The 26,121-nt window shown below is 47.3% G+C and overlaps 2 protein-coding genes across 2 annotated transcripts; one reads left to right on the top strand and one right to left on the bottom strand.

Annotated features, from left to right (window-relative positions):
- Window positions 1-55: 55 nt before the first annotated feature.
- Window positions 56-3,877, bottom strand: hnf1a (HNF1 homeobox a). Its single transcript, XM_068310032.1, has 10 exons — window positions 3,585-3,877; window positions 2,436-2,635; window positions 2,145-2,325; window positions 1,834-2,036; window positions 1,624-1,757; window positions 1,398-1,539; window positions 932-1,111; window positions 746-861; window positions 586-670; window positions 56-358 (listed from the first exon to the last, which is right to left on the bottom strand). The coding sequence occupies exons 1-10, from the start codon at window positions 3,875-3,877 to the stop codon at window positions 234-236; spliced, it is 1,659 nt and encodes a 552-aa protein (XP_068166133.1). The 3' UTR covers window positions 56-233.
- A 72-nt stretch (window positions 3,878-3,949) lies between these two features.
- msi1b (musashi RNA binding protein 1b) lies at window positions 3,950-25,240 on the top strand. The gene is given in 17 exon segments (XM_068310033.1): window positions 3,950-4,040; window positions 8,217-8,393; window positions 8,396-8,474; window positions 8,636-8,676; window positions 8,850-8,931; window positions 9,029-9,113; window positions 14,767-14,808; window positions 15,896-15,988; window positions 18,780-18,828; window positions 19,147-19,229; window positions 19,309-19,426; window positions 20,738-20,818; window positions 22,343-22,399; window positions 23,592-23,648; window positions 23,854-24,008; window positions 24,988-25,032; window positions 25,104-25,240. Coding segments are annotated over 16 exon segments (1,332 nt in total). The 3' UTR covers window positions 25,030-25,032; window positions 25,104-25,240.
- The last annotated feature ends 881 nt before the right edge of the window (window positions 25,241-26,121 follow it).

Below are 26,121 nucleotides of genomic sequence, written 5' to 3'. Positions count from 1 at the left end.
GGCATGAAGGAGCAGGAAACGTGTCGGTTTACGTGTTTCAATGTAAAGAAGAATCTGTGAATATCTACATTTTAATAAAAATGCGTTTTGTGATGATTTGAAGCGTTCGTCGTATCAAAAGTGAATCGACTCTGGTCGTTTCTTGTTCGTCTGGAGTTTCAGAAACATCGTCGATCAGTTGTCTCAGGTTCTCCTGGTTGTTTCCTCCAGTCCAGAACGGCGTCCAGCTGGGTTCACTGGGCCGTAGAAACCATCTGTGTGGGGATGTAGGAGCCGATGTCCGTCGGTGAAGGAGAGAGGAGGTGCGACTGGTGGCTTTGTGTCGAAGCAGGATAGAGTTCCAGGCTCTCAGAGGAAGCTGTCGACAGAAGAACGTTTAACTCAAACGTAAACATAGAGGAAGATTCAGGGTGAAACAAACTTCAGTCGAACCTGGAGAGACGAGTTCAGTCTGTCTCAAACTACTTTTAACCATTTTAAAGGCGTTTCGTCTCCGGACCCGTTTGTCCGCCCCCTTAGCTTTATCGCACTAATCGTCAACGTGGCTACGCAGCTAAACCTTAGCAGTGAGGTCAAAGGTCATACCTGGTACAGGTGTGTCCGGCTGCAGGTGCAGAGTGTCGTCCTGTAAAGGTGAGTCCGTCTGTTCCTCCGGGTCCGTCGCTAGAATCTGAACCAAACCAGAGGACAGTTGTTACCGACGGATACGTCCCTCTGGGCCCGCTGACGCCGTCGACCCGTTTACCTGTCTGACGGTGGCCAGGCTCGTCAGCGCCCCCAGGCTGCTGCTGTCGGCGATGACCATGGCCTGGGACAGCAGGCTGGAGGACGGGTACTGGGGGGAGTCCGATTTGTTGTACACTGGAAGAGGAAGAGACGGTGAGACGCCACGCGGCGGACAGGACGGATGGGGACGGCGCCGGCGCCTTACTGTGACACGGCAGCGTCGTCATGAAGGGACTGGAGCCCATGTGGTTCTGGAGGTGCTGCGGTATCGGCTGCTGGGGGGCGGCGTGGAGCTGCTGCTGGAAGGAGATTGGCTGGAGAGTCGTGAAGCTGCCGCCCACGTTGTTGATGACCGGCACCGTCTGAGGCTGGGTGGAGGCTAAACCTGTGAGGCGTGGAACACACACACACACACACACACACACACACACACACCATGTAAAGTCGTGTGTTTATTGTGAATAATCTGTGTTCAGGAAGTCCTCAAGATACGAACAGGACAACAGTAGTTATGAGATCTAAATGACCTCAGATGGGGATTATTTATTAAATTCCAATCTATTCTAGATTATGGATTGGAATTTATTAAAAAACAATTTACAAACAATTCAGCCTCTCTGAACCGGTTGTGTTCGTATGTTGAGGACTACCTGTAATAAATGGTTTATTACCGATGAAAAGCGGCGACTCCCCCAGGCTCATGACGCTGGGCAGCGAGGCCATGATGAGGCTCTGCGAGGAGGCGGGGGAGGCAGACAGGCTGTGCAGGGAGGTCAGGGTGCTAACCGGGGGCAGCGGGCCGCTGCTGGACACCTAGGAGCCCCACAGAACTCTGGGTAACGAGGGCTGTGGTGGAGCGGGACACGAACTGGGCGGCGGGACGAGACGGCGTCTCACCTGTTTGGGGGTTTGCGTGTCGAGGAGTGTGTGGCTGGGCTCCAGCTGGATGGGGCTCACCGCCAGGCGTCCCCCCCGGTCCCCCCCGGCGCCTCTGCCCGGGTCACACAGGAGCTGCTGGCTGAACTTCACACCTGGAAGCAGCGACAGGGTTAACGGGGGGCACAGCAGGGTCAGTTACGTTGGTGATCACGGCGGGGGGGGTATTACCGGACTCGGGACTTGGCGGGAGGGTGGGGTGAGACGGGGGGGCTGACTGGCTGGTAAAGGGCGTGTCCAGAGCCAGTTTGTGGCGGAAGGCCTCCTCTTTGCGGCGGTTGGCGAACCAGTTGTAGACCCGGACCTCCGTCACCAGGTTGGAGCCCAGGCCGGCCAGCTGGGAGGGGGACACGCCCCTCTGGAGACACTCCGCCCTGGAGGAAGGGGGGGGGGGGTCAGGGCAGCTTCTTTAATCACAAAAATGTTTTTAAAAAGAACTACTTTTATTGTGAAACAAACAGGAAGTGCTTGTCTGCTGCCACCTGTTGCAGTCCTCCACCAGCCCCTCCCTCTCCTCTTTGCTGGGGTTCTTCTGGCGCTCGTAGGCGTGGAACAGGATCTGGAGGGACGCCGGGCCCCACTTGAAGCGGTTCCTCCGCCCCTTCCTGGTGTCCTCCCCCTGCTCCTCCGCCGACGGCAGGCCGTGTTTGGCGTTGGTGAACTCTACAGGGATTGTTTTTATTTATTTCGTCCAGTTCCTGGGGGGTTTGGTGTGTGTGTGTGTGTGTGTGTGTGTGTGTGTGTGTGTGTGTGTGTGTTTGCGGTGCACTCACGCTGGCTGATCTCGCACTGCTTCTTGACGTACCAGGTGTACAGAGCGGCTCGCTTCTGGTTCTTCATGGGCGTCCCTTTGTTCAGGTGCTGGGACAGGTGGGACTGGTTCAGCCCGGTGGACTCCACCACCTCCCTCTGGGGGAGGTTGTGCTGCTGCATGTAGCTTTTCACCATCTTCGCCACGTGCCAGGGGTCCCCCCTACCAGAGCAACAACATTTACACCTTTAAACCAAAAACAACCCCAGAACTCCACCAAGAAGTCAGGAAAAAAATCCAAATTCAGGAAATATTGAGGAAAAAACAAACAATTTTTAAATTTGAGTTCAATCTTAAAAAGTTTTAATTATTTCACTCTTTATTTAATAGAACTTTGATTATAGTGGAAATAACAAATTCTCCAGACAATGTAATGTGATAGTAATTCATTATTTGATAGAAGATTCATTTTCTGGGTTCTCCTCTGGTCGTCTGTTTATGTTCCTTATTTGACTGACAAATAAAACATAAACAGGTGACCCCCCCCCCCCACACACACACACCCAGCCCCCCCCCCCCCCCCCAGCAGACATGAAGCTGCACTCCGCTCCTGTTGACATAGTGATAAGGGAAAGCACGCGAGGCCAAAGTCCAGCTCCAACAGGCCGGCGGCGGCGGCGGTGAAAACGCCTTCATGGCGCCGGACTAACGTCTCTGAGCGGAGGGATGGAAACCGTCGTCTGTCTGGACTCAAACGTTTCACACATTTAATGTAAAATAAAACAAAGATCCGCTTCAAACCCCCTCCTTTAAAGAACTCTAGTAAACTGTGGGTCCGATCCAGACGCCAGGTCGCTGGTCTGAAGCGTTCAACTCCTGCCTTGTGTCAACAGGAGCTCACATGACCAGAGCCGCTCCATTAATCTTCACCGATGCAGCTTATTTATTAAGAAATGGCTGCAGAATAACGACGGGTGGGTAATTAGTAACCAGCAAAGGAGGAACCCTCTTTAAATTGGCCCCAGAGGCCGGAGGGAGGCAGACGCTCGCAGGAGGACGAGGAGTTGGAAAAGACAGGAAGTCATTTTTGAGGCGTTTTCTCCCCGGCCGGGTCCCGCCGGGCGACGCGGACACACCGCTCTGTTACCATGGCGTTTCCACGGATACTTACTGGAGGAGATGGTCGACTTCAGACCTCAGTTTGGACGCCTCCTCTGGAGCCAGCTGCTCCAGCTCGCGGTATATCGGAGGGGGGAAATCCATCTCCCCCTCCTCGGAGCTCTCTCCGTCGCCCCTGTCGCCCTTCTCCGCCCCGGCGCTCGCCCGGTCCCGCTCCAGCTCGCCGACGGCTTGGACCAGGACGTCCCGGGACAGGCCGGACTCCAGCAGGGCCCAGACGAGCTGCTCCTGCAGGGCGGTGAGGCGCCTCGGCCTCGCCTTGGACGCCAGCTCCTCGGTCTCCATTGCTGCTTCTCCTGAACTAACCGCGTCCCGCTCGCTTCAGTTCACACGCATTGTGTTTGTCTTCGGCGCGGGATGGCGTTCACCGGCCCCCGAGCTGAATGTCCTCCCGATGCGTCCCGAGCTGCCTGGTTTTCGCTCTCCACCTGCTGTTTTGCTCTCAAAGGTCAATTTTCTGTTTTCTAGCCTTCCTCCTCGTCACCCCCTCCTCCTTACATGCGCCCTGTGAACTTTGTCCTCACTCCCTCAGTCCCCAACAGGGACCAAAGTGCATTTAAAACAATAAATAAAAGTGATGGGATGTCACGAGTGTTCACGGGGCTGCAAGCAGCACACAGGAAGTAGGAAACTGTATTTATTTAGTGTGTTTTTCCACGGGAGTTTTTTACTACCTGTGATTATTTTTCTCACGTGTCTGGATTTTGATGTTCTCGTAAAATCGTGTGTCAAAGTAAAAGCTGTGGTGGAAACAGCCCTAATAGCGCCCGCCCGCCACCAGGGGGCGCCACCGCTCCACATCTAAACTCCCAACTCGTCCTGAACTCAAGAACAGGAGAGTTCAGTTTATATGACAACCTTTTTAAAATGAAAAATATCAGTTTAATCAGTAAAATGTTCTCAACAGTTGAAAGAATTAGCGTTGGATTATTATCTACCGATCCTTCTATTGTTTTAAAATCAAATTAAGTTTTTTTTAATAATCAAACATCTGTGGAGATTTGCATTAAAACAACATCTCAGTATTTTTAAAATGAGGACTAGTTCTAACAAATAAAATAACTTCATGCCGTCCATCGATTTTGTTTGAAAAGTTTTTTAATGTGAAATCTCTTTAGCCACTAAGCTAACAGCGTTAGCGCTCGCTCCAGCTGACAGGTGAACCCAAAAAACATGTTCAGGCCCCAAAAAACATGTTGATTTTATTTCAATCAAGGAAACGATCACATTTTTGAAGCTCAAACCGTCAAATGTTTCACAGCAGTTAAATTTTATGACAAAAAAAAAATCACTACTATAAAAAATAAGCCAGTGGAGTTAAAAAGATCAACAAATATTCAGACTCCACCTTAAAGCAGTGTGTGAACATCACATGGGGTTCATGCTAACGCTTCTAGCTTATTGGCTAGGGTGAATAATTCATCTTAAACATTTGGAAATTGAAGTCTTTTTGAATAAATTTGGGACTTCAGGGGTTCTGCATGCAAAGTTTTACAACTTTTTGGCCAAAAAGAAACCAAATTGTCAAATGTTTTTATTTCACATCATTTATTCAACACCTTTACACTCATTTCAGACGTCTTAGAATGACGTCCGAGATTAAATTATTTCTCTTAGGTTTTATTTCTAGAAGATAACTTGAATATTTCCACACTCATCACCCATTAAGACTGTTTGGAACAGATGAAATCCTAGAAGTGTCTGGAAGGAAAAACATTCCATTTTTGGTTCTTCTGGTTCCCAAATGCTTCCCGAGGATTGACAAAAGAAGCCGTGATGCAACATGAACCTGTCGCAACTTTTTGTAAATAGGTTCATATTTAGAACATTCTGCTTTTTTTTCAGCCAATCGGCTCACCTGTTGACACTACTTCCTCCTTTGTGTCTGGAAGGAAGTCTTAAAAGTCTAACTTTCTCATCTCGACTCGCCCTCCTGCTTTTGGTCTGGGAGTTGGAAGAAGTCTGGAAAAGAAAGAATGGGAGAAAAGCTACTCGCCTCAATGCCGTCCTTTATCTTTTCTCTCTCTTTCAGTGTTAAACGTTCACTCTCTCTCCGTGGATCACCTTATACCTTTCTCAGGTTCAGCCTATCAGCACCTTTTGTGTTTCTAGCTCCTGTTACCCCACCCCACCCTTGGGAAGATGGCATTATACTGTATTTGGAAGGGTAACAGAGCCGCCTCTATCTCCCTGAGACATGCCACTGACCTGTAATTAAGTCCATTGTAGCGCTGAGAGAAAAGTCCTCCCCAGGACGGACAGAGGGCGGTGTGTGTTCGGATACCGCCGTGACTAATGCTGCACCACACAAGCTGGGTTTATCAAAATGGACCACATGCAGCACACATCACAGCTCGTATTTTCCCTCTCCAGAGAACTCAAAGCTCTGCTGATTGGTAATGAGATACAGCCCACAGTGTCCATCTCTCATTAGCGAGCCATTTCGGTCCCTTTCCCCCCGTCCCGGCCGGCCGCTGCGTCCTGCCATTCAGCCCCATTGATCAAGCATGCAGAAGTTGAACACAGCCCTTAATTCCTGTCCAAATAGCAGCTCTCTCACTTCCAATGAGGACGATCGCAAATGGATCTGTTCCTGCAGCGCCGGTCTGCACTGTAAAACAAAACCCCACTGGAAGGAAATTCACTGGAGGCCAACCAGCAGGACGTTACTGTAAAAAAATCAGAGCTGGTCACCCAGAGGAGTTCTACCTATCTGTCATGATGGTAGATGGACGTCGTAAATCAGACCCGTGGTGGTCTTTCAGTCATCGTCCATGGGCCTCGGCGTTGGGGACCATCATTGGAACTATGCGTTGGGGACCATTGATGGGTCTCAGCGTTGGAGACCATCGTTGGAACTCTGCATTTGGTTTTGTCGATGGACCTTGGCGTTTGAGACTGTCAATGGAACTCGGCGTTGGAGACCGTTGATAGGCCTCGGCATTGCAGACCGGTGATTGATGGAACTTGGCGTTGGAGACTGTCGATGGACCTTGGCGTTGAAGACTGTCGATGGACCTTGGCGTTGGAGACTGTCGATGGAACTCAGTGTTGGAGACCGTTGATAGGCCTCTGCGTTGTAGACCGGTGATTGATGGGCCGCGGCGTTGGAGACCGGGTCACATGTTGAGTCAGTGTTGAGAAGATTAGCGGAGCTTTGGTCCTAATTAAATACTTAACCCTCAGCAGTGAATGAGAACACACAACCTCCTGTTGCACCGCCTTAAGACGCACCAACAGATTAAACTCTGTTAAAGGAGAAGCAGGAGAAACATCAGCTTCATGTTGAACTAAAGGCTCGCCAACCCATGATGCTTCAGGGTGAAGCAGCGTTCTGTTAAACACCTGAAGAAGACGAGGACGAGGTTGGAAACACACAAAGAAGAAGGACACTAGTTCAAACCCTCAGGAAACAACCCCATGCAGGTTGTTTCGGGTGGAAAGTCTTCCCAGTTAGCCCAACGCTAACGTTGTTAGTTCCCAGCTGCAGCAACAGAATCCTCACAGAAGTCATTTTATTTTTTTCACACGTTCACTTTGATGAATCAGCAGATTTAGGGCTTCTGGAGGTTTAGTCAATGAACTGAAGTCTTTTGGCGAAACAGGAAAATGTTTTGATTTATTAACAAATATTTGTTATCAGTGGAATTCACAAAAATTCAGTTAACAGAGACTGGTGGTCTTAAAGTTCATATCAGAATTAAAACGGTCTTCTTGTTGTTCTAAATTTAATTCAACTGAATTCAGACACAAACAAATATTTGTCAAATATTATGAGAGCTCAACTCAGATTAGATTTAAGTCTACACTGATAACCCTTAATTATTTTTTGTTTAGATTAGTTTAAAAAGTCCAATCTTACTGATTTGAAAGCTGACTTTTACCTCTTTTATTATCACTTTCTGAGAATTGGACAAACTTTGGGTTGTTTTCTTTCTTTAATATCTCAAAATATTGGAAAATAATTCTTGTAATAATAAATTAAACCTGTTCTCTAGAACCACTGTGGAAATACATTAAATAAAAATAAGTTAGCTAGAGTCAGGCAGGAAGTCATGACATTTTACCTTCAAATTAAAGTTTTCGTCTTTTTCTGGCAGTTTGTAAATTATTTTTTTACTATCGTTATTCGAAGCAACTGATTCATGGATTCATTTGTTTTCTGAGAAAAAGAAGAATAAAACTAAGATAAAGAATTAAATTTGGAAAAATAAATTTTCATAAAAGATGATTCGCATAAAATCATCTTTACGGTGATAGCGCGACCCACTGCGCCCATATGTTAATATTTTTTTCACACAAACTATTTCTGAACTATTTCGTAATTTTATATAAACACCTTCTGGATCCGTTGATCCCGATGATTTATATTAATGTGAGTAAACATGAGTAAAACATTTTTTTGACATTTATATTTCTGTAATAATTATTAAAGTAGCTCTGGCGACACGTTTGGAGCATCTCCTATCTGCTGGGATTGGCTCCAGCAACCCCCGTGACCCGCGAAAGCAGAAAAAAATGAATGAATTTATCAAACTAAGAATGCGACCGGTGCGATCCGGATGATAAAAACTAAACTAGGTTTCCTTTACTTTAACATTCTGCTTTTATTTTGAAAACCCAGATGGCGGAAGCGAGGCATTTTACGGCTGCGAGCTTAACGCCGGTGTCCGGTGGGATGGGAGGAGGAGTCATCCCAGCCTGCATCTGGCCCGCTCCCCTCTGTGTCACCCCGGGCCAAACTACCCGCCCAGCTCCTCTCTCTCTCCGTCACTCCGCTCTCCGGCTCGGCTCAACACTCACGCTCTCACCGAGGACACGGAATGGAGACGGAAGGGAGCCAGAGCAGCCTGTCCACCGTGGACTCCCCCCACGACCCCTGGTAACCCCAAAGTTTTTTAAACACAGGCAAACGTGCTGTTCTGTGACAGGACCCATGTTTAGAACGTCCACAACAACTTGAAGCGGTTATTTGATTATTATTATTATTATTACTAACCTGACTTTTATTTTTAAAATTTATTTCCTCTTTTTATTCCACAGTAAAATGTTCATAGGTGGACTCAGCTGGCAAACAACACAAGGTAAAACTCTTTCCTGTAGATCTCAAATTAAATTTCTTCATATTTTCTGTTTGCCAACAAATTTGTTTACTTGTTTGTTTTCATTGTAAACATGGATCCATTGAAAAAGTTGCATTTAAAGTTGTTGTAAAGTGAGATTCTGAATCCCTGGGGTGTCTCCTCTCTCGCCTCAGAGGGTTTGAAGGAGTACTTCTGCAAGTACGGCGAGGTGAAGGAGTGTATGGTGATGCGAGATCCGGTTACTAAGCGCTCGAGGTGAGGGAGCTGAAAGTTTATCTGAGCGCCGTGATTCCTCGCCGCCGCCGCATCACTGCCTGCGTCGCTAATGCCTTCTCCCCCCCTGTGTCCGCAGAGGCTTTGGATTCGTCACCTTTGTCGATCAGGCTGGTGTGGATAAAGTTTTGGCCCAAACCAGACACGAGTTGGACTCCAAAACAGTGAGTTCTCTGTGTTTACTTCCAACTAATCTCTTTGCTCCCTGTTTGATGGGTGGATTTTCCCATAATCCACCAGGAGAGGTAGTTTATTTTCACGTCCAAATGAGGATACGGGAACTTTTCTCCCCTCCTGAGCGGTTCCACTTGAGTTGGCACTGAAAGGAACCTGAGACCCTGAACGCAACGCAAGAATAAACTGGTGATAAAGTGACGGGCTCTTTTTCACCTGTGTGAATTTCGGTTAATCGCCTGTGTGGCAGCGAGCGTGTCTTTGTCACAAATGAATGTGGGCTGGTCTGGGAACAATGTGGCCCGTTGGTCACCATAGGGACCGCTGCCCCCGCCTCCCTCCTCTGTGGGAGTGGTGATGGCCGCCGCGGGTTAGTCACTGTATTGAAATGAGGGGAGTTCTTCTCCCCCTTTTGTGCTCCTTTTTGGAGCACCTTCTCAAAAGAGTTTGAAGAAGGAAAAATCATTTGACGGAAAAACCAAACTGTTCTCTGCTGGAGTGTCACTTGCAGGCATCATGGTTGGACGCCGATTACTCGCCATGGGGTTTGTTTCCATAGTGACCCCCCTCCCCTCCTCCGGAGTTGAAGAATGACTCTGTCACAGCAGAGAAAAGGGGAGAAAACAATGGACATCACTTACAGTGACTTCTAGGAACACCAGGACAGCGTAAAGAGGAGCTCCTGATAAATTATTAATGATATTTTTAATTTTTTGCGATGTGAAGTCGGCGCGGCGTCGTGGCCTGGAGCGAATGTCCTGCCAAAACTTCAGCGTTCACAAAACTAATGAAGCCATCTAACGAATCCCTCCGGCTTCACATCGACCACAGAACGTCTGGCGGGAGCGAAAAGTAGTTCCCTTTATTTAGCTTCATTATCAGTGTTTCATCTGGTTTTCATAAAAAAGGGGACATTTCCATTTTTCCTTCAGTCGATCAGCAGAACAAACTAAGCATATAAAATCCACTGATCAGATTGATCCGATCAACCGCTTAAAACAGCTTTGAGGAAAGTGTGTGGTCTGGATCGTGTGTATTGAACGTGTTCTGATTGGCTGATATTTTTCAAACCACACCCACCAAGCCAGGACTGGTGTTGGCGGCCATCGTCCCGGTCCACGGCTTTAGGGCCGACTGGGATCCATGTGGATCCGAGAAAACGAGAGTCTGGAGGAGTCGAGCTAGTCACCTGACTTAATGTGTAGAGTAGGATAGGGAGGAGTCAGACACCCTGGTTAAGCCAATCATGTAAGAACAGCTGATGGCGTAATAAATTTACCTATTTTTGAAATGAAATAGGCCAACGTAACGTAAAAAAAGTCCCAAAAGTCCCGAACCCTAACCCTCTAATTAGTACATTATTAGCCAAAATTCAGAACCCAAAATAATTATTACGTCAACCAAAAGTCCCCACTCCCTAATTATTACGTTATTAGCCAAAAGTCCCCACTCCCTAATTATTACACTATTAGCCAAAAGTCCCCACTCCCTAATTATTACGTTATTAGTCAAACGTCAGAACCCAAACCCTCTAGTTATTACGTTGTTGACTAAAATTCCCAAAGCCTAATTATTGTATTAGCCAAAAGTCCTTAACCCCTAAAAATTACTTTATTAATCAAAAGTCCCAAACCCCTAATTATTATGTCATTAGCCAAAAGTCCCGAACCCCTAATTATTAAGTTATTAGCCAAAAGTCTCGAACCCCTAATTATTACGTTATTAGCCAAAAGTCCCGAACCCGTAATTATTACGTTATTAGCCAAAAGTCCAGAACCCCTAATTATTACGTTATTAGCCAAAAGTCCCGAACCCCTAATTATTACGTTATTAGTCAAAAGTCCCGAACCCCTAATTATTATGTTATTAGCCAAAAGTCCAGAACCCCTAATTATTACGTCATTAGCCAAAAGTCCAGAGCCCCTAATTATTACGTTATTAGCCAAAAGTCCCGAACCCCTAATTATGTTATTAGCCAAAAGTCCAGAACCCCTAATTATTACGTCATTAGCCAAAAGTCCAGAACCCCTAATTATTATATTAGCCAAAAGTCCAGAGCCCCTAATTATTATATTAGCCAAAAGTCCAGAACCCCTAATTATTACGTCATTAGCCAAAAGTCCAGAGCCCCTAATTAACGTTATTAGCCAAAAGTCCCGAACCCTAATCCTTAATTGTTACGTTATTGGCCAATTATTACGTTATCAGTTGAGGACTTTTATTACATTATTGACCAATTACATTTCAGAGATGGGTGAATTTATTACATCATCGACTCTTATTGTGTTATCGGTTTTTGGGGTTATTGGCTTCTTCACAACGTTTCTGAAGGTCAGCTCCCCCATGTCTCCTCCCGATAGTCGTAATGATGAACCACACGCCACCACCACCACCACTGTGATACTCTAAGGTCACACACAGCGCCACCTGCTGACGCGGAGGGTGACGTCCTGCGTCCTGACTCTTAACATTGTCTTCGTTGGACTTACTTGTTGTCAGACGTTCTGTTTGTTACCAAACCTTATTTAACAGTCATAAACTCAACAAGTGTTTAATCTCCAGGTTTTGGAGGAAGTCGAGTTTAGCTCCTTACATTCGGTCGTGACGGCGGCCGTCGTCCTGGAGAGACTTCAGCGCTCACCCACGGGTTTGGATGGCGAGTAGAGGAGGCCTTTTAGTCCCCGTCCCCCCCTTCCCCCTGCCTCCTCCCTCGCAGGTTATCCTGTTAGAGAGGGGAGAGAAAAGTTCTCCAGTGGCAACCGAAAGAATGTGCCATGCTGTGACCGACTGAACCGCTCCGGCGCTGGAATTAACTCAGCTTTGCACAAGCGAGAGGCTAAAGAGCAAATACAGCGCCGGGGTGGAATTTATTGGTACTTATTGTGCTGAAGGAGTGATGCATCCTGGGTCTGCCGCGCAGGTTTTACTGTGATTTATGTAACTAGCTGCTCTGTTAGCTTCCCACTATCTGGAAAGTCAGTGATGCAAACTGCACCTCTATGGGACAAAGTTTCCATTCAATTGCAGGAGAGTTGCACAACATCGTCACACTGCACCATTTTGCACCTTCTGTTAACCATTTCCACGCCGGGATGTGCGGGAGGTGGCGGGTGGGGGGGGCGGGGATAGCTGTGTCTGCGCTGTGTGGCTCTCCTGGCTAATAGGATTGGAGTCACCGAGCTCGTTCCTCAGAGATGTCGACCGTTCCTGGGATCGTCAGAGGGGATTTCAGAAAGCTCTGCTGGAATTAGGTTCAGCGTCTCCCATGTTAGCTCAGAGCAGCTCTGGTATGGATGTGGGGTCGTGGAGGGAAGGGACGTTAGTACAGGTAGTCCTCAACCTACGAACACAACTGGTTCAGAGAGGTTGTTTGTAAGTCGTTATTGATTATATTTCAATCTCTAATCTCCACATGAGGTCATTTAAATGTCATTACTACTCTAAATGCTAAAGTAATGTCATTACTACTCTAAATGCTAAAGTAATGTCATTACTACTCTAAATATTAAAGTAATGTCATTACTACTCTAAATACTAAAGTTCTTTTATTTTTTTTCTTTTCATTAAAACATCCCATAATAAATAAAATCCAGGTTCAGGTTGTTTAGAGTTCAGTCGTTCTGATTAAACGTCAGTTTCGAAATAAAAATCTAGTTTAGGTCGTTTCTCTGGATTAACATCTGTCCACCACAAATACTGGACTCTAGAAATCACTAGAAAACCGTTAAAAGCTCAAAACATCATGTTACTGTACAGTAAATCAGAATAAAAACATGTAATATATTAACATACGTACGTATAGTTCCAATATCTACTCGTTAAGCGTCACTCGTGATTTACGTGATCGTAAATCACGAGTGACGCTTATAATATAATAATCCTTGAGGAGAAGAAGAAGAAAACACTTGAAGGAACTCTCCACCAGTTTTTAAGATCATCAACAACAACAGTCAGAGTCACTGTTGATGATCCACTGCAGCTACTGTAGCATGTAGCATGTAGCTTAGCTTTGGAGTGAAGGGGTCAGAGTCAGAGTTGTCGTCAGAGAGATGGTCACCCCTACCACTATCTACTAGTCTTTGCTTTATCATCGTAGATAAATAGTAAAGTATACAAGGTAGGAAGCCTGACGCTCCGAGATGCTAACAGAGACAACAAACAACAACAAGAGGGGGAGACGAATGTTAGAGCTGTGTGAACGCAGCGGTGCTGCCCCCACTGGGGTTGTGGCAGAAAGGTGAACTGCAGGATGATAGTCGGATATGGTGAAGCGTTTGTTCGTATGTTGAGGACTAGCTGTAATGAGCTAATTAACAAGGAAAGAAACTCCACTGGCCACAAACCTTTAGCTTTAGCTTTAGCATTCCTTCCCCCAAAACTACATTCCTATTCACCTGCAGCACCTGTTTCTGGATTCTTCCACCACACCTACAGCCGGGACCTCCGATCCGGATCCGCTCCTAACCCGGTGGCTCCTCTTGAAGACAATACCCATTGTGTGTTTGCTGCCATGTGTTTGATTCTGTCTGTTTGTGTGTGTTTTTGAATGTGCACAGGAAGTGTTGGCCGTCAGGAGGGTTGGTGAGCAGAGGTGACTATCAGAGTAGATTAGCCACCATAGCAACTAAACAGTAGAGTCTGCATCTGATCCTCCAGCCGCATGGCGTGTTCACACCGACCGCCGAGCAAATCTCGGTCTGACTCGCGTCGTTTGCGTCGCCATCGACGTTTATCGTACCGCGTCGCGATACTTTTCCCACGCAGAGCGGCGTGGAAGCGGAATCCGTTTCCACTCCTGGATCGACTTCCTCCTGGCGTCCGGATAGAGGGATCTCGAAGTCTGATTGGCTGTCGCGAAACGGCGTCACGTGAATTAGCGTCGGCTAGTGGTTTTCTCGCGGCGTAGGACTTTTGTTTAGCGTTGGGTGTGAACACGCCATTAGCCTTTAGTCTTCTCACTCTGCTCTCTAGAAACAAAGAGAAGAAACAAACAAAGATGCGTTTATTGAAATCGTAGAATCAACAACAAACGTTTAGCGCTAGCGCTCTGCTGTAGTGAACTCTGCCCTCTGGTGGTTATGGACTAACTAGCGCTGTACCGTCTCATCATCTGTACAGTGTGGAGTAGTCTAGTTGTTCTCTAGCTCTATTAGACCAGCTTAGACTAATATAGAAGTCTGAAATTCCAATTTTACAGCCTGTCTGTGAATGCATCCTCATGGCATGGTGGGGGCTCTCTCCAATCTTAACCCAGACATTCGCACCTGATGGTTTTTTATCTGGTTGCGAGAGTTAAACGATCGCCTCGACGTGACGATGAAGGAATAAACAAACAAACACACACAAACAAGACTGTGGGTGGATCTGCTGTGGTTTGATTGACAGCTCCCTCTCCCCGTCCCGTCCTCTTCCTCGCTCGTCCTCCTCGCCTCGGCGCTGAGGTGTGTTTCTGATGTAGCGGCTGTGTGAGATTCCAGGAGATCACATGTCACACGATGGTGACGAGAGAGTGTTCGCTGGACATACCCAGGAATTCCACCTGAGCAGGCGTGCGCCGTGCACACACACACACACACACACACACACACACACACACACGCCCATGTCACCTCGCTAACCTCTCCGTCTTCTTCTCTCCTCCAGATCGACCCAAAGGTCGCGTTTCCTCGCAGAGCTCAGCCCAAGGTGAGTCCTCCATTGTCTCCGACAGGTTAGCATGGGTTTGTGACCGGCGCCTTGTAATGTGATCAGCTGAGAGGTCACATGATCAGTCGCTAACAAAAGCAGCTAACTGTCGTTAAATCGGCCTTGTGCGTTGTGTTTCAAAAGTAATCGGACCAGATCTCAGGTCGTCCTCCATCAGCAAGAAGAACAACGTCCAAAACACGTTGATGATAATATTAATATATAATAAAGTTAATACATAGTAACATTAATATATAATAATAATAATATATAACAACATGACTGCTTTTACTGGAATTAATGAACATTTTGAAATTTAGACTGAATCCCAGTTTAGGGTCTGGGTAGTAAATTGATGGTTTCAGATTTTATAAAGGGTGTGTTACAGAGGGATGATGATGATGACATCATCACTAGAGTGATGACATCATCACTAGAGTGGAGGGAATGTGCTAAGTGGTCAAAAATCCTCTTCAAATTTTGTTTAATTCCTTCAGTTTTTCCTCCTCTTCCATCATGTCGACGTGAAAAACGCAGTAAAATCTGAGCTGTGCTAACGATGCTAATCTGGAAGCTAACACAAGCACACTTCCTGTTCAGGGAGGAGCAACAGGACCTCGAGCCAATCAGCTCTGTTTTAACTTCATCCAATCAGATTCTAGATCTCCATCAGCAGCTTCTGAGGATTCTGATGGTTCTGGACCGGAACCACCTACAGGTTCCGGACCACCAGGACAACCAACAGGTTCTGGACCACCAGGACCACCAACAGGTTCCGGACCTGTCTGGTTCTGGTGCTGCTTTAGGGTCTTTAGGGTCTTCTCAATGAGTCAGTGTTTTCAGGCCCATATATTTACACATAACTGAAGCTGATTGGCTGATCAAACCTCCAACCACCTTCCTTCCCTGTCCTGATTGGTCCGTTCATGCTCATCTGCTTTTTTTGTCCATTGTTACCTTTTTTTTTAGTGTTTTTTAATTTTTTTAACTTCCTGTGTTTTATTTTTTAACTTTCCGCTCATCATTCTGGCGACGGTGCGTTCAGGACACGGTGGGACGTTTGAAACTTTTTCTTAATGTCTTACAGTTAGTGACTCGAACCAAGAAGATCTTTGTTGGCGGATTGTCAGTGAACACAACCATCGAGGACGTGAAGCAGTACTTCGACCAGTTTGGGAAGGTGAGCGGCGCGCTGGACGTGAAGGGGTTACTGCCAGGAGGGGCAGAAAACACTCGGAGAGGGTAGGAGGGGGAAACTAACGAGGCTGAGAGGCGAAGTTGGGGGGGGGGAGTCGAAGGGGGGCGAGAAAAGTTTTGTAGTTGGTGTGGTGATGGGGAGGAAGGAGGGGGGATTATCAGAATCTGAATTAATCTGATGTAACAGCTGCTCCTACCCACAACCCCCTCCTGGCCCGTTACCGTGGTGACCCGGCTCGCCTATTGTCCCCAAGTAATTCTGTGGGTGAGGAGGGGGTTGTTCTGAAGGAGGAGGGATGTTAGCATGTGTGCTGGAGGGGTGGGGTTGGGGGGGGGGGGTAACAATAAGTTGAAAGCTCCCAAACGTAATTTCATTTTCTTAATGTGTTTGTTTCGTAATAAATAAAGTTTTGAAGTTTTGAAGGTGGAGAGCAGATGACAGGCGGACAAAACCGCCACTGAGGGAGGGAGGGAGGGAGGGGGGGTGGATTGAGAGGGAACTGGGGCAAAAATGGGGGAGTTTCAAGGACCGTTCTGCCCCGAAACAAAAGCTGCACAAACACTTCAGTTTTTCCACAAATTACTGGAAAATTCTGCCGGAAAACCAGAAACAACAAATTCAGAAGATTCTCTCAGTGAATCCGGTTTAGTTCTTCAACCTCCTCAAGGTCGACGGTGACGTTTTCCTCCGCGCTCCGCTTCGGCCTCCAGTTTCCCAGCATTCCCTCCTCAATCATAAGGTGGAGATGAATTTTCCGGACGGAGATATCGAGGGATGGACGGTGAAATGTGGCTCCAGCCATCCATGGACGTTCCTGATTAGAGCGCCTCGCTGGAGCTTTTGTGTCGCGTCCTGCTGAGGACAAAGGAGCCGGGAGAGGGATGGGCGGCGGACGACGGGGAAGATGAGAGGTGGGAAAGAAAGGATGAGGGGGAATATTGTCCCACGCGCCGCCGCTAAAGCGGACGATGTTTGAGGTGTTGGTGTTTGTCCTCCTGGAGGTCAGGTTTGATCTCCAGCAGGAACCACAGAAGCTTCTTCTTCTACTCGATTTAGTACTTGTTCAAGTTGCAAACGTTACAGTTGGACGGAAAAAAAATGTTTGTTTCTCTGTTCTAACGTAAATTCTTTTAATTTTCAAATCCGTTTAATTTTTTTGAACCCACAGAACTCCATCAATCAAGGATCAAACTATCAATCAATAAAGAAAAATAACATCAGACACGAGTTAGGACGTTAACTTTGTTCACAGCGTTTAGTCAGAGTTCAAATGGGCTGAGTTACTGCATTGTGGGAAATGTAGTTTTGCTCAAAGCACACTTTTGACCTACAGTATTTATTTTTTGACACTGCGGCTCTCGGGGGCCACATTAAATGATGTGGGGGGCCACATTTGGCCCCCGGGCCATGAGTTTAACACATGTGCTCTATGTGGATAAAAGAGTCGCTAAAGCTAAAGCGCTAAAATAAATACGTGAAGGGATGAACAGGTTGCAGGACGGAAGGAAGTGGAGTAATGCTGGCTTCTTACAGGTTAATGTCCGAATTAAATCGTCCAATCAGAAGCTGTTTGAGCAGTGACATCATCAGACGCCTCCTGATCAGGATCAGATCCATCTGATGGAATCAGTTTTATCATCCTGATCAAAACTAACGGGACGGTTTGACAGGAGTCAGGGACCTAACAACAGGTTGTTGTTGTTGTTGTTGTTGTTGTTGTTGTTGTTGTTCGACTCTTCACTTCCTGTAACAATAAATCCAGCCTGAATCCGATCCTGAATCCGGAGCCCAAAGTCTCCGTGACGACGCCTCCGGTCCTCTTCAGCGCTGACCCTCCTCGCTGACCTCTGACCTTTCTGTAGTCAAACTGCCCTCGGGGTGTGTAGGGGGGTCCTGGGGGGGTCGGGGGGGGGCTGCCCTTTCTGTGACTATGACAGATTGTCCAGTGGAGCAGATCCAGTAAACTTATTTTAGAGCACAGATTCGTTTACCAAATGTTTATTGGGGTGCCGAGCGGAGGGTGAACATGTCAACAGAGGGGCGGGGCAAGGGGAGCGGGTGATGGACACCTGTGTCTCGCTAATGGGGGGGGGGGGGGTCAAAGAGGAGGAGGAGGAAGAATTACAGCCAACAAACAAAGCCTCCGGGCGTCTTTGTTCCCCTTTTGTCTCGCTCTCGTCCCCCCCACCCCGTCCACTCTGACCCCACCTCGTCCGACCGTCCATCCGACCGTCTCCTGTCTCCACCTGCTCCTCCAATCAGCTGCGATCGCCCCCCCACCTGCCCACAGGACCCACCTTCCTTCCTGTCTCTTTGTCTTTTTATTCCCATTTGAAGTCACTCCAGCTCTTTTATTGTCGGGACTTGTGTGTGTGTGTGTGTGTGTGTGTGTGTGTGTGTGTGTGTGTGTGTGTGTGTGTGTGTGTGTGTGTGTGTGTGTGTGTGTGTCGTTGCCATGGCGACGTCAAAGTTGGAGAGAGAGGATTATAGTGCGAGGCGGGATTGTGACCGACCCGGTGCAACTTTTTTCGCGCACAGCAGCAGCGGGGTGGATTGTTGTACAGTGTTTCCTCCTCGCCCCCCCCCCCATCCCCATCTCCACCCCCACCCCCCACCCCCCTCTCGGTCCATCTGTTGCTTCCCCCCCACCCCACCCCCCTGCAGAACTTGAGAAGGGCTGAGGTCAGGCGATGTGCCGCGTGGCAAGATGGAGGGACGCACCTAAAAAAACTGTTGTCTGTCTGCCCCCCCCCCACCCCCGACCCCCCCACAGGTCGACGACGCCATGCTCATGTTCGACAAGACCACCAACCGGCACCGAGGTGAGAAAACTGACCCCGACTCGTCTTTACCTTCCATCTACCCCCCCCCATCCATTCCTGTGGGGGGAGGCAAACGAGGCTAGGCTAATTAGCCAGTCCGTTAATCTGGATCAGCATAAAGCCTCCTTAAGCGCCCCCACCACCCCCTCCCTCCCCAGGACTGATCGATTATGACAGCCTTCCAGCTTTGCCCGGACCTTCTGCTCAGGAAAGGGGGGTGGGGGGGCAGAAAGGATGAGTGTGGGGTAGGAGGGAGGTGGTGGGGGGTAAATGTGTTCAGAGGCTCATTATGGGATGCCTGGTGTCGCCCCCTTCCAGGGTTCGGCTTTGTGACGTTCGAGAACGAGGACGTGGTGGAGAAGGTGTGCGAGATCCACTTCCACGAGATCAACAACAAGATGGTGAGCGCTGCGTTCGGGGGACGCGGGAAACCGCGACGCCACGCTGGCTGACGCTGACGCGTTTCCCGTCTGGGAACAGGTGGAGTGTAAGAAGGCTCAGCCCAAGGAGGTGATGTCCCCCACCGGCTCCGCCAGGGGGCGCTCTCGGGTGATGCCCTACGGAATGGACGCCTTCATGCTGGGCATCGGAATGCTGGGTAAGGAGATATCGATCAGGACAGGAAGCGACGCGTGGGGAAAGGTCACCTGACGTTTCCTGGGGGGGGAGGGGTGTGTGTGTGTGTTATTATCTCCTCTTAAATTTAATTATTTAAAGGTTTTTACAAACAAAAGTGTCATATCAACGTTCACGGCGCATTTTGTGAAAAGAAAATTAACTTTTAAATGCATTAAATTTCTGGTGTCCCCCTGCTTCCGCCCCTAAGCCCGCTGGGATACGCTCCAGCAACCCCCATGACCCACGAAAGTGGAAGAAGCCGATGAGATGGATGAATAAATGAATGAGTTCTTTAAATCTCTCATGAGGATTCATCCTTCAAGCGTGTGGATGAGTTATTTCAGGTGGTTTTATCAACAACAAAAAAAACCGCAAAAAAAGCTGTTTTTAATTAATATTTCTTAAAGCATCAAACCTCGATCCAAGTTCTGGAATTTAAGTGAGATTTTTCTTTTTTTTTAATGCACCATCTTTGTTGAAATTTAACCTTTGACCTCTTCCAATCGTCCCCAGACGGTTTTAAAAATAAGGCAGTTTAATCTTTAAAAAACAATTTCAGCAAACAACTCCATCATTATCTGATCCTTCTGTTTACTCGCCGTTTGTTTGTTTGTTTGTGCCGTCGCGTCATGACGATGTTAATTACACGCTTTCGCTCGTTTCCCACCTGCTTCTCTCCATCGTTCCCACAGTTCAGGGGAATTTCCTTCCACAGGTCAGACGTGTAATCGGTAGTTAGAGGCGTTTCTCGTGGAAATTAATACAGATTTATGTTACCTAAAAATAAATGTATGTTCATCGATTTCTTTCACCGGTGACGTCTAAAGTAGAACTAAAGACATGCTAACATGAGCTGCAGCTGCTACAGGGGACTTCCTCCAGTTGGATTTGTTCTGGACGGATGTGACGTGTGGCGGTTAAAACCTATGACATCACTATTACATCATCAGGGTGTTTCCTCCCTTCTATGAAGCTGAGATGTGAAACTGGTGGAACGACACTTTAATGTTTTTTGACCCGACTTGTCCAGATTGGTTGGACTTTGGAGCTGAACGCTGCCGCCACCTAGTGGTCAGCGTTGGAGCAGCAGCGTGAACCATAGAGGTTTAAATCCTGACCCGGGGCATTCGATCTCAGTCTGTCTGAATGGGGTCCTCAAAGTGTTGCATTCAAAGACCAGAGGACAAAGACGGACGACAGTAATGTGCCCCCACCTGTCTGGCTGTCCCAGGCGTCACAGACAGGGGGCAGCGTCCTCTGCGGGTGGAGTTAACGCTGTGTGTTTCTGCAGGTTATCCTGGTTTCCAGACCGCCACCTACACCAGCCGGAGCTACGCTGGCATCACCCCTGGATACACCTACCAGTTCCCTGGTAACCGCCTCACCCGTCCTCACCCGTCCTCACCCCCGAACACAGCTCCACCTTCAGGCTGCAGGCGGTTTAGCGCTGACGTTAAAATCAGATGAGAATAAACAAATTAGATTGACTGAAGGGTTACGTTCAATCCGTGCTAAGCTAGGAGTTAGCATGAGTTGATAAATGATTACATGTTTTAGTTTAGTCGCAAACATCACAGTTTAGCCGTTTGCATGCTAATATTTAGCTGATAGTTGCTAATTGAAAAGATTTATTATTGGACAAGAGTCTCTGCTAGAATGAAGGACAGGGTTAAGAAGACAGAGGTGATACAGCCATGATGGACAGATTAGAGACAGTGGTGAGGACAGCCATGATGGACAGATTAGAGACAGTGGTGAGGACAGCCATGATGGACAGATTAGAGACAGTGGTGATGGATGGATTAGAGACAGTGGTGATGGATGGATTAGAGACAGTGGTGATGGATGGATTAGAGACAGTGGTGATGGATGGATTAGAGACAGGTGATGGATGGATTAGAGACAGTGGTGATGGATGGATTAGAGACAGGTGATGGATGGATTAGAGACAGTGGTGATGGATGGATTAGAAACAGTGGTGATGGATGGATTAGAGACAGTGGTGATGGATGGATTAGAAACAGTGGTGATGGATGGATTAAAGACAGTGGTGATGGATGGATTAGAAACAGTGGTGATGGATGGATTAAAGACAGTGGTGATGGATGGATTAGAGACAGTGGTGATGGATGGATTAGAGACAGAGGCGGTGGATGGATTAGAGACAGTGGTGATGGATGGATTAGAGACAGTGGTGATGGATGGATTAGAGACAGAGGCGGTGGATGGATTAGAGACAGTGGTGATGGATGGATTAGAGACAGTGGTGATGGATGGATTAGAGACAGAGGTGATGGATGGATTAGAGACAGAGGTGATGGATGGATTAGAGACAGTGGTGATGGATGGATTAGAGACAGAGGTGATGGATGGATTAGAAACAGACATGATGGATGGATTAGAGACAGTGGTGATGGATGGATTAGAGACAGTGGTGATGGATGGATTAGAGACAGAGGTGATGGATGGATTAGAAACAGACATGATGGATGGATTAGAGACAGTGGTGATGGATTAGAGACAGTGGTGATGACAGGGTGATGAGGATGAAGCTACCAGAGTAAGACCAAATAGCAGGTGGATGATGCAGTGAGGGAGACGTGAAGGGCTGATTTTGGTGTCATTGTGTTCACGCCGTCACACAAACAAACACGTTTCCATGGAGACGCTGTGAGTCAGCGACGGCTTGTGAATATCCGGGTGTTTGTTCATCTCTGCGATGAAGCAGCTCTCAAACCGAACGTGATTGGCCGTGTGACGAACGATTTTAACACCACCGTCTCTCCATCCTGCCCCCGCCTCCCAGTGTACGCTGACTCCGCCCCCTCCCTGCCCCGCCCCTGAGGCGCCCCCCTGCCTGTCTCTGTGTCTCAACAGCACTCTGTTTCTGTTTTAGAGTTCCACTTAGAGAGGACTCCCCTTCTGACTTCACCCCACCCCCCTGAGCTCACAGGTCAGTCGGCCCCCCCTCCGGACGTCTGTCAGCCTGCTGGCATCAACACATCATGTCTGTCTCTGGTTTGCATGTTTCTGTCGGTCCTCCTCCCATCTGTCTGAAGGCGGGACCGCTGACGGTCAGCTGACAGGTGGCGGCCAATCGGCAGCAGCATTCAGACTGTTTAAAGGAGCAGTTCTCCCCAAAATTATAATTTAGCTTCTCACACAAACAGGACAGCGTTTGGGATGAATTTAAAACGCATAAATCGACTTCTACATCATAAATTTGACTTCTTTTCCCCTGAAAAACCTGAAGTGTAAAATCAGACGCATGCATCAGCGTTTTCCATGCGAAGAAATTCTGGATTTAACAGTAATTATTCAAAACTTAAGGTCATATATAAAAGTTTATATAATTTTTTTTCTTTTTGACAGTTTCTCAGAAGGTTCCATTAAGACCTTATTTTTCAAAACTTCGATTTTTCTGGCAATTATTTCATGGTTCAGGCTTTAAAGGCTTAAAGACTCAAAAAAATTATCCTTAAAATTACTGCCGCGTCTTCGTTTACAGCTTGACGTCACCAGGATCTCCGATAATCATCAATCTCTACTCACTAAACTTTAATTTTTAGAATTTTCTAAACAAAAATTTATCAATTTAAAAATTCAAAATTAAAGCTCACATATACACATTTTAGTAATTTTTTTGATGTCTGCACACTAAATTTTGATTTTGATTTTCTGCTAAATAGATTGTTATCAATTTACTCTTAATTCTCACCTAACTTCCAATTTTGGGCTGCATGTGTGCATAAATGTCGCCACGCTAACCAGGAGGTGGAGCGCAAAGCGCTGGTAACACCCCCCCATTCAAAGGATCGTTTTATTATCACATTAAAAATTCTAAATTCTGACTTTCCATTTTATGCTAAACTGATAGAGATTTCAGATCTCTTTAAAAATCACGTCTAACTTCGCCGTCCTTTTAGCTTTGAATCTATGCGAAGATTTAAACTTTGAACTAAAATCTTTCCTCAGATCGCTGAAATTCTTCTTTTTGTTGCTTCGTCATGTTTTTGAGGAGAGTCTCCCTGCAGTCACTGAATCTTTATTTTTGGATGAACTGTTCCTTTAATTCCATTTTTTTCGTTGCTTGCGATGTATTTGCTGCAAATTGTAACCCGGACCTTCCTCTTCTGTCTCTTTAGCTATTCCTCTCACAGCGTACGGACCAATGGCGGCAGCGGCGGCGGCGGTGGTCAGAGGTGCCAACTTCCTTTCTGATTGTTAAAATGCTGAGTCTTAAATAAATTATCTGTGTTATATCGTAATATTTAAAATAAGAGCAAAAGCTAACCAGTCTAGCTAATGGTCGTTAATTTAACAAAAGCGGTGAAGGAAGCACCAACGTGGTGAAAACCACAGAAAAGCAGCAACGCCATAGTGTCTTTGTTTTGGTTTGTCTTTTAGGCTCCACCCCTTCCCGCACAGCTGGGTTCTTGGGTACGAGCAGCCCGGGGCCGATGGCCGACCTGTACGGGACGGCCAGCCAGGAGTCGGCCGTCAGCAGCTACCTCAGCGCTGCAAGCCCCGCCCCCAGTACTGGATTCAGCCACAGTTTGGGAGTGAGTTGTTGTCTCCGCCCACAGGAAGTGTTCGCGCAGGGGTTAGCTTCTGTTGTGCTAAGGCCAGTCCAGGTTTACACAGTTAAAGAGTCCAGGTTCACGCAGTGAAACAGTCCAGGTTCACGCAGTGAAACAGTCCAGGTTCACGCGGTGAAACAGTCCAGGTTCACGCGGTGAAACAGTCCAGGTTCACGCGGTGAAACAGTCCAGGTTCACGCGGTGAAAGAGTCCAGGTTCACGCGGTGAAACAGTCCAGGTTCACGCGGTGAAACAGTCCAGGTTCACACGGTGAAACAGTCCAGGTTCACGCGGTGAAACAGTCCAGGTTCACGCGGTGAAACAGTCCAGGTTCACACAGTGAAAGAGTCCAGGTTCACGCGGTGAAACAGTCCAGGTTCACACAGTGAAAGAGTCCAGGTTCACACGGTGAAACAGTCCAGGTTCACGCGGTGAAACAGTCCAGGTTCACGCGGTGAAACAGTCCAGGTTCACGCAGTGAAAGAGTCCAGGTTCACGCGGTGAAACAGTCCAGGTTCACGCAGTGAAACAGTCCAGGTTCACACGGTGAAACAGTCCAGGTTCACGCGGTGAAACAGTCCAGGTTCACGCAGTGAAACAGTCCAGGTTCACGCAGTGAAACAGTCCAGGTTCACACGGTGAAACAGTCCAGGTTCACGCGGTGAAACAGTCCAGGTTCACACGGTGAAACAGTCCAGGTTCACGCGGTGAAACAGTCCAGGTTCACGCGGTGAAACAGTCCAGGTTCACGCGGTGAAACAGTCCAGGTTCACGCGGTGAAACAGTCCAGGTTCACGTGGTGAAACAGTCCAGGTTCACGCAGTGAAACAGTCCAGGTTCACGCGGTGAAACAGTCCAGGTTCACGCGGTGAAACAGTCCAGGTTCACGCAGTGAAACAGTCCAGGTTCACACAGTGAATGCTGCTTGTTTTAAACGTCCGTCTCTCTTTTTGTCCCTCAGGGCCCTTTGATCGCCACGGCCTTCACCAACGGCTACCACTGAGAAGTAAGTCTGTTCCTCTTGTCGTGAACCCGCGTTCGACTGACGTGCGACTAACGCGTCCGACGCTTGTTCAGTGCTGCAGACGGAGAGCTGGAAGGAGGTGAAGCTGCTTCGGGGCTGATCTGGTTCGTCTCTGTCCACCGACGCTCCTCCTGACGCCAGGAGTGTCCATCTCTACACGTTATAGCAACAGACGCTGTATTTTTAGTGTTTTTTTCTGTTATTGTCTTTATCTGTTGACCCGATCTCTGTGAGAAGAGCAGAGAAAAATCTCCAGGTGTTTGAAGGTACTGGAAAACTGTATATTTGTCACTAGTTCATACTGAATTTTAAAAAGAAACGTGTCACAAAGTGTATATCTTGGTAGGTTTTTAACAAACGCTTGTTATACTAATATGGTCGTTAGTCACAGTTGCATCATAGGCCTACATCAAATGTACCAGTTTGTAAAATATTGTAAATACGACTGATTTCTGGAGGCGGGCTCCGTTATTTTTGTCTTTTGAAGCGTGACGATGGGACTTTATGTTGGAGTATGGAGGCGCGACCGTTACGCATGATGGAGGTCGTTTTTCGTTTGACCTGCTGGGTTCCACCTCCAGACATTTGCGATGTGTCCGTGTAAAAAAAACAAAAAAAACAACGCTGTTTTCTTACTTGTTGTTGTTTGAACTGTGATTTTGAAGATGAGGTGAAGGAAAATGAAGGACTGGAAATTAAAGGAACAGTTGATGAAGATTCTTTATCTTCTCACCTGCATGTCGACCAAACAGCTTCAACGCAACCAGATCGAGATTTTCTAGAAAAAAAAATATTCCGCATTTTTTTCTAATTACACAGGAAAGTCGCGTTTGTCGTTATCTCAGCAGGAAACTATGTTTTCAACATTTGTGTGTTTTCTTATGAAATAATACACAAATCACGATGTTAAAATCACAGACGATGCTGTTTGCTATCCAGATCCGGTGGATCCGATCGTTCGGCCTCGATGGAGGAGTGAGATTGAATTATTATAAATTTATCCTCAGTTTTCCCCGTCTTTTATCAAATGACTGCACATTTTGTTTTAAAATCATCAAATTCTAAACCAAA

This window comes from Antennarius striatus, chromosome 3 (assembly GCF_040054535.1).
Source record: "Antennarius striatus isolate MH-2024 chromosome 3, ASM4005453v1, whole genome shotgun sequence".
NCBI lineage: Eukaryota > Metazoa > Chordata > Actinopteri > Lophiiformes > Antennariidae > Antennarius > Antennarius striatus.
This window is presented reverse-complemented; position numbering and strand designations above follow the sequence as displayed.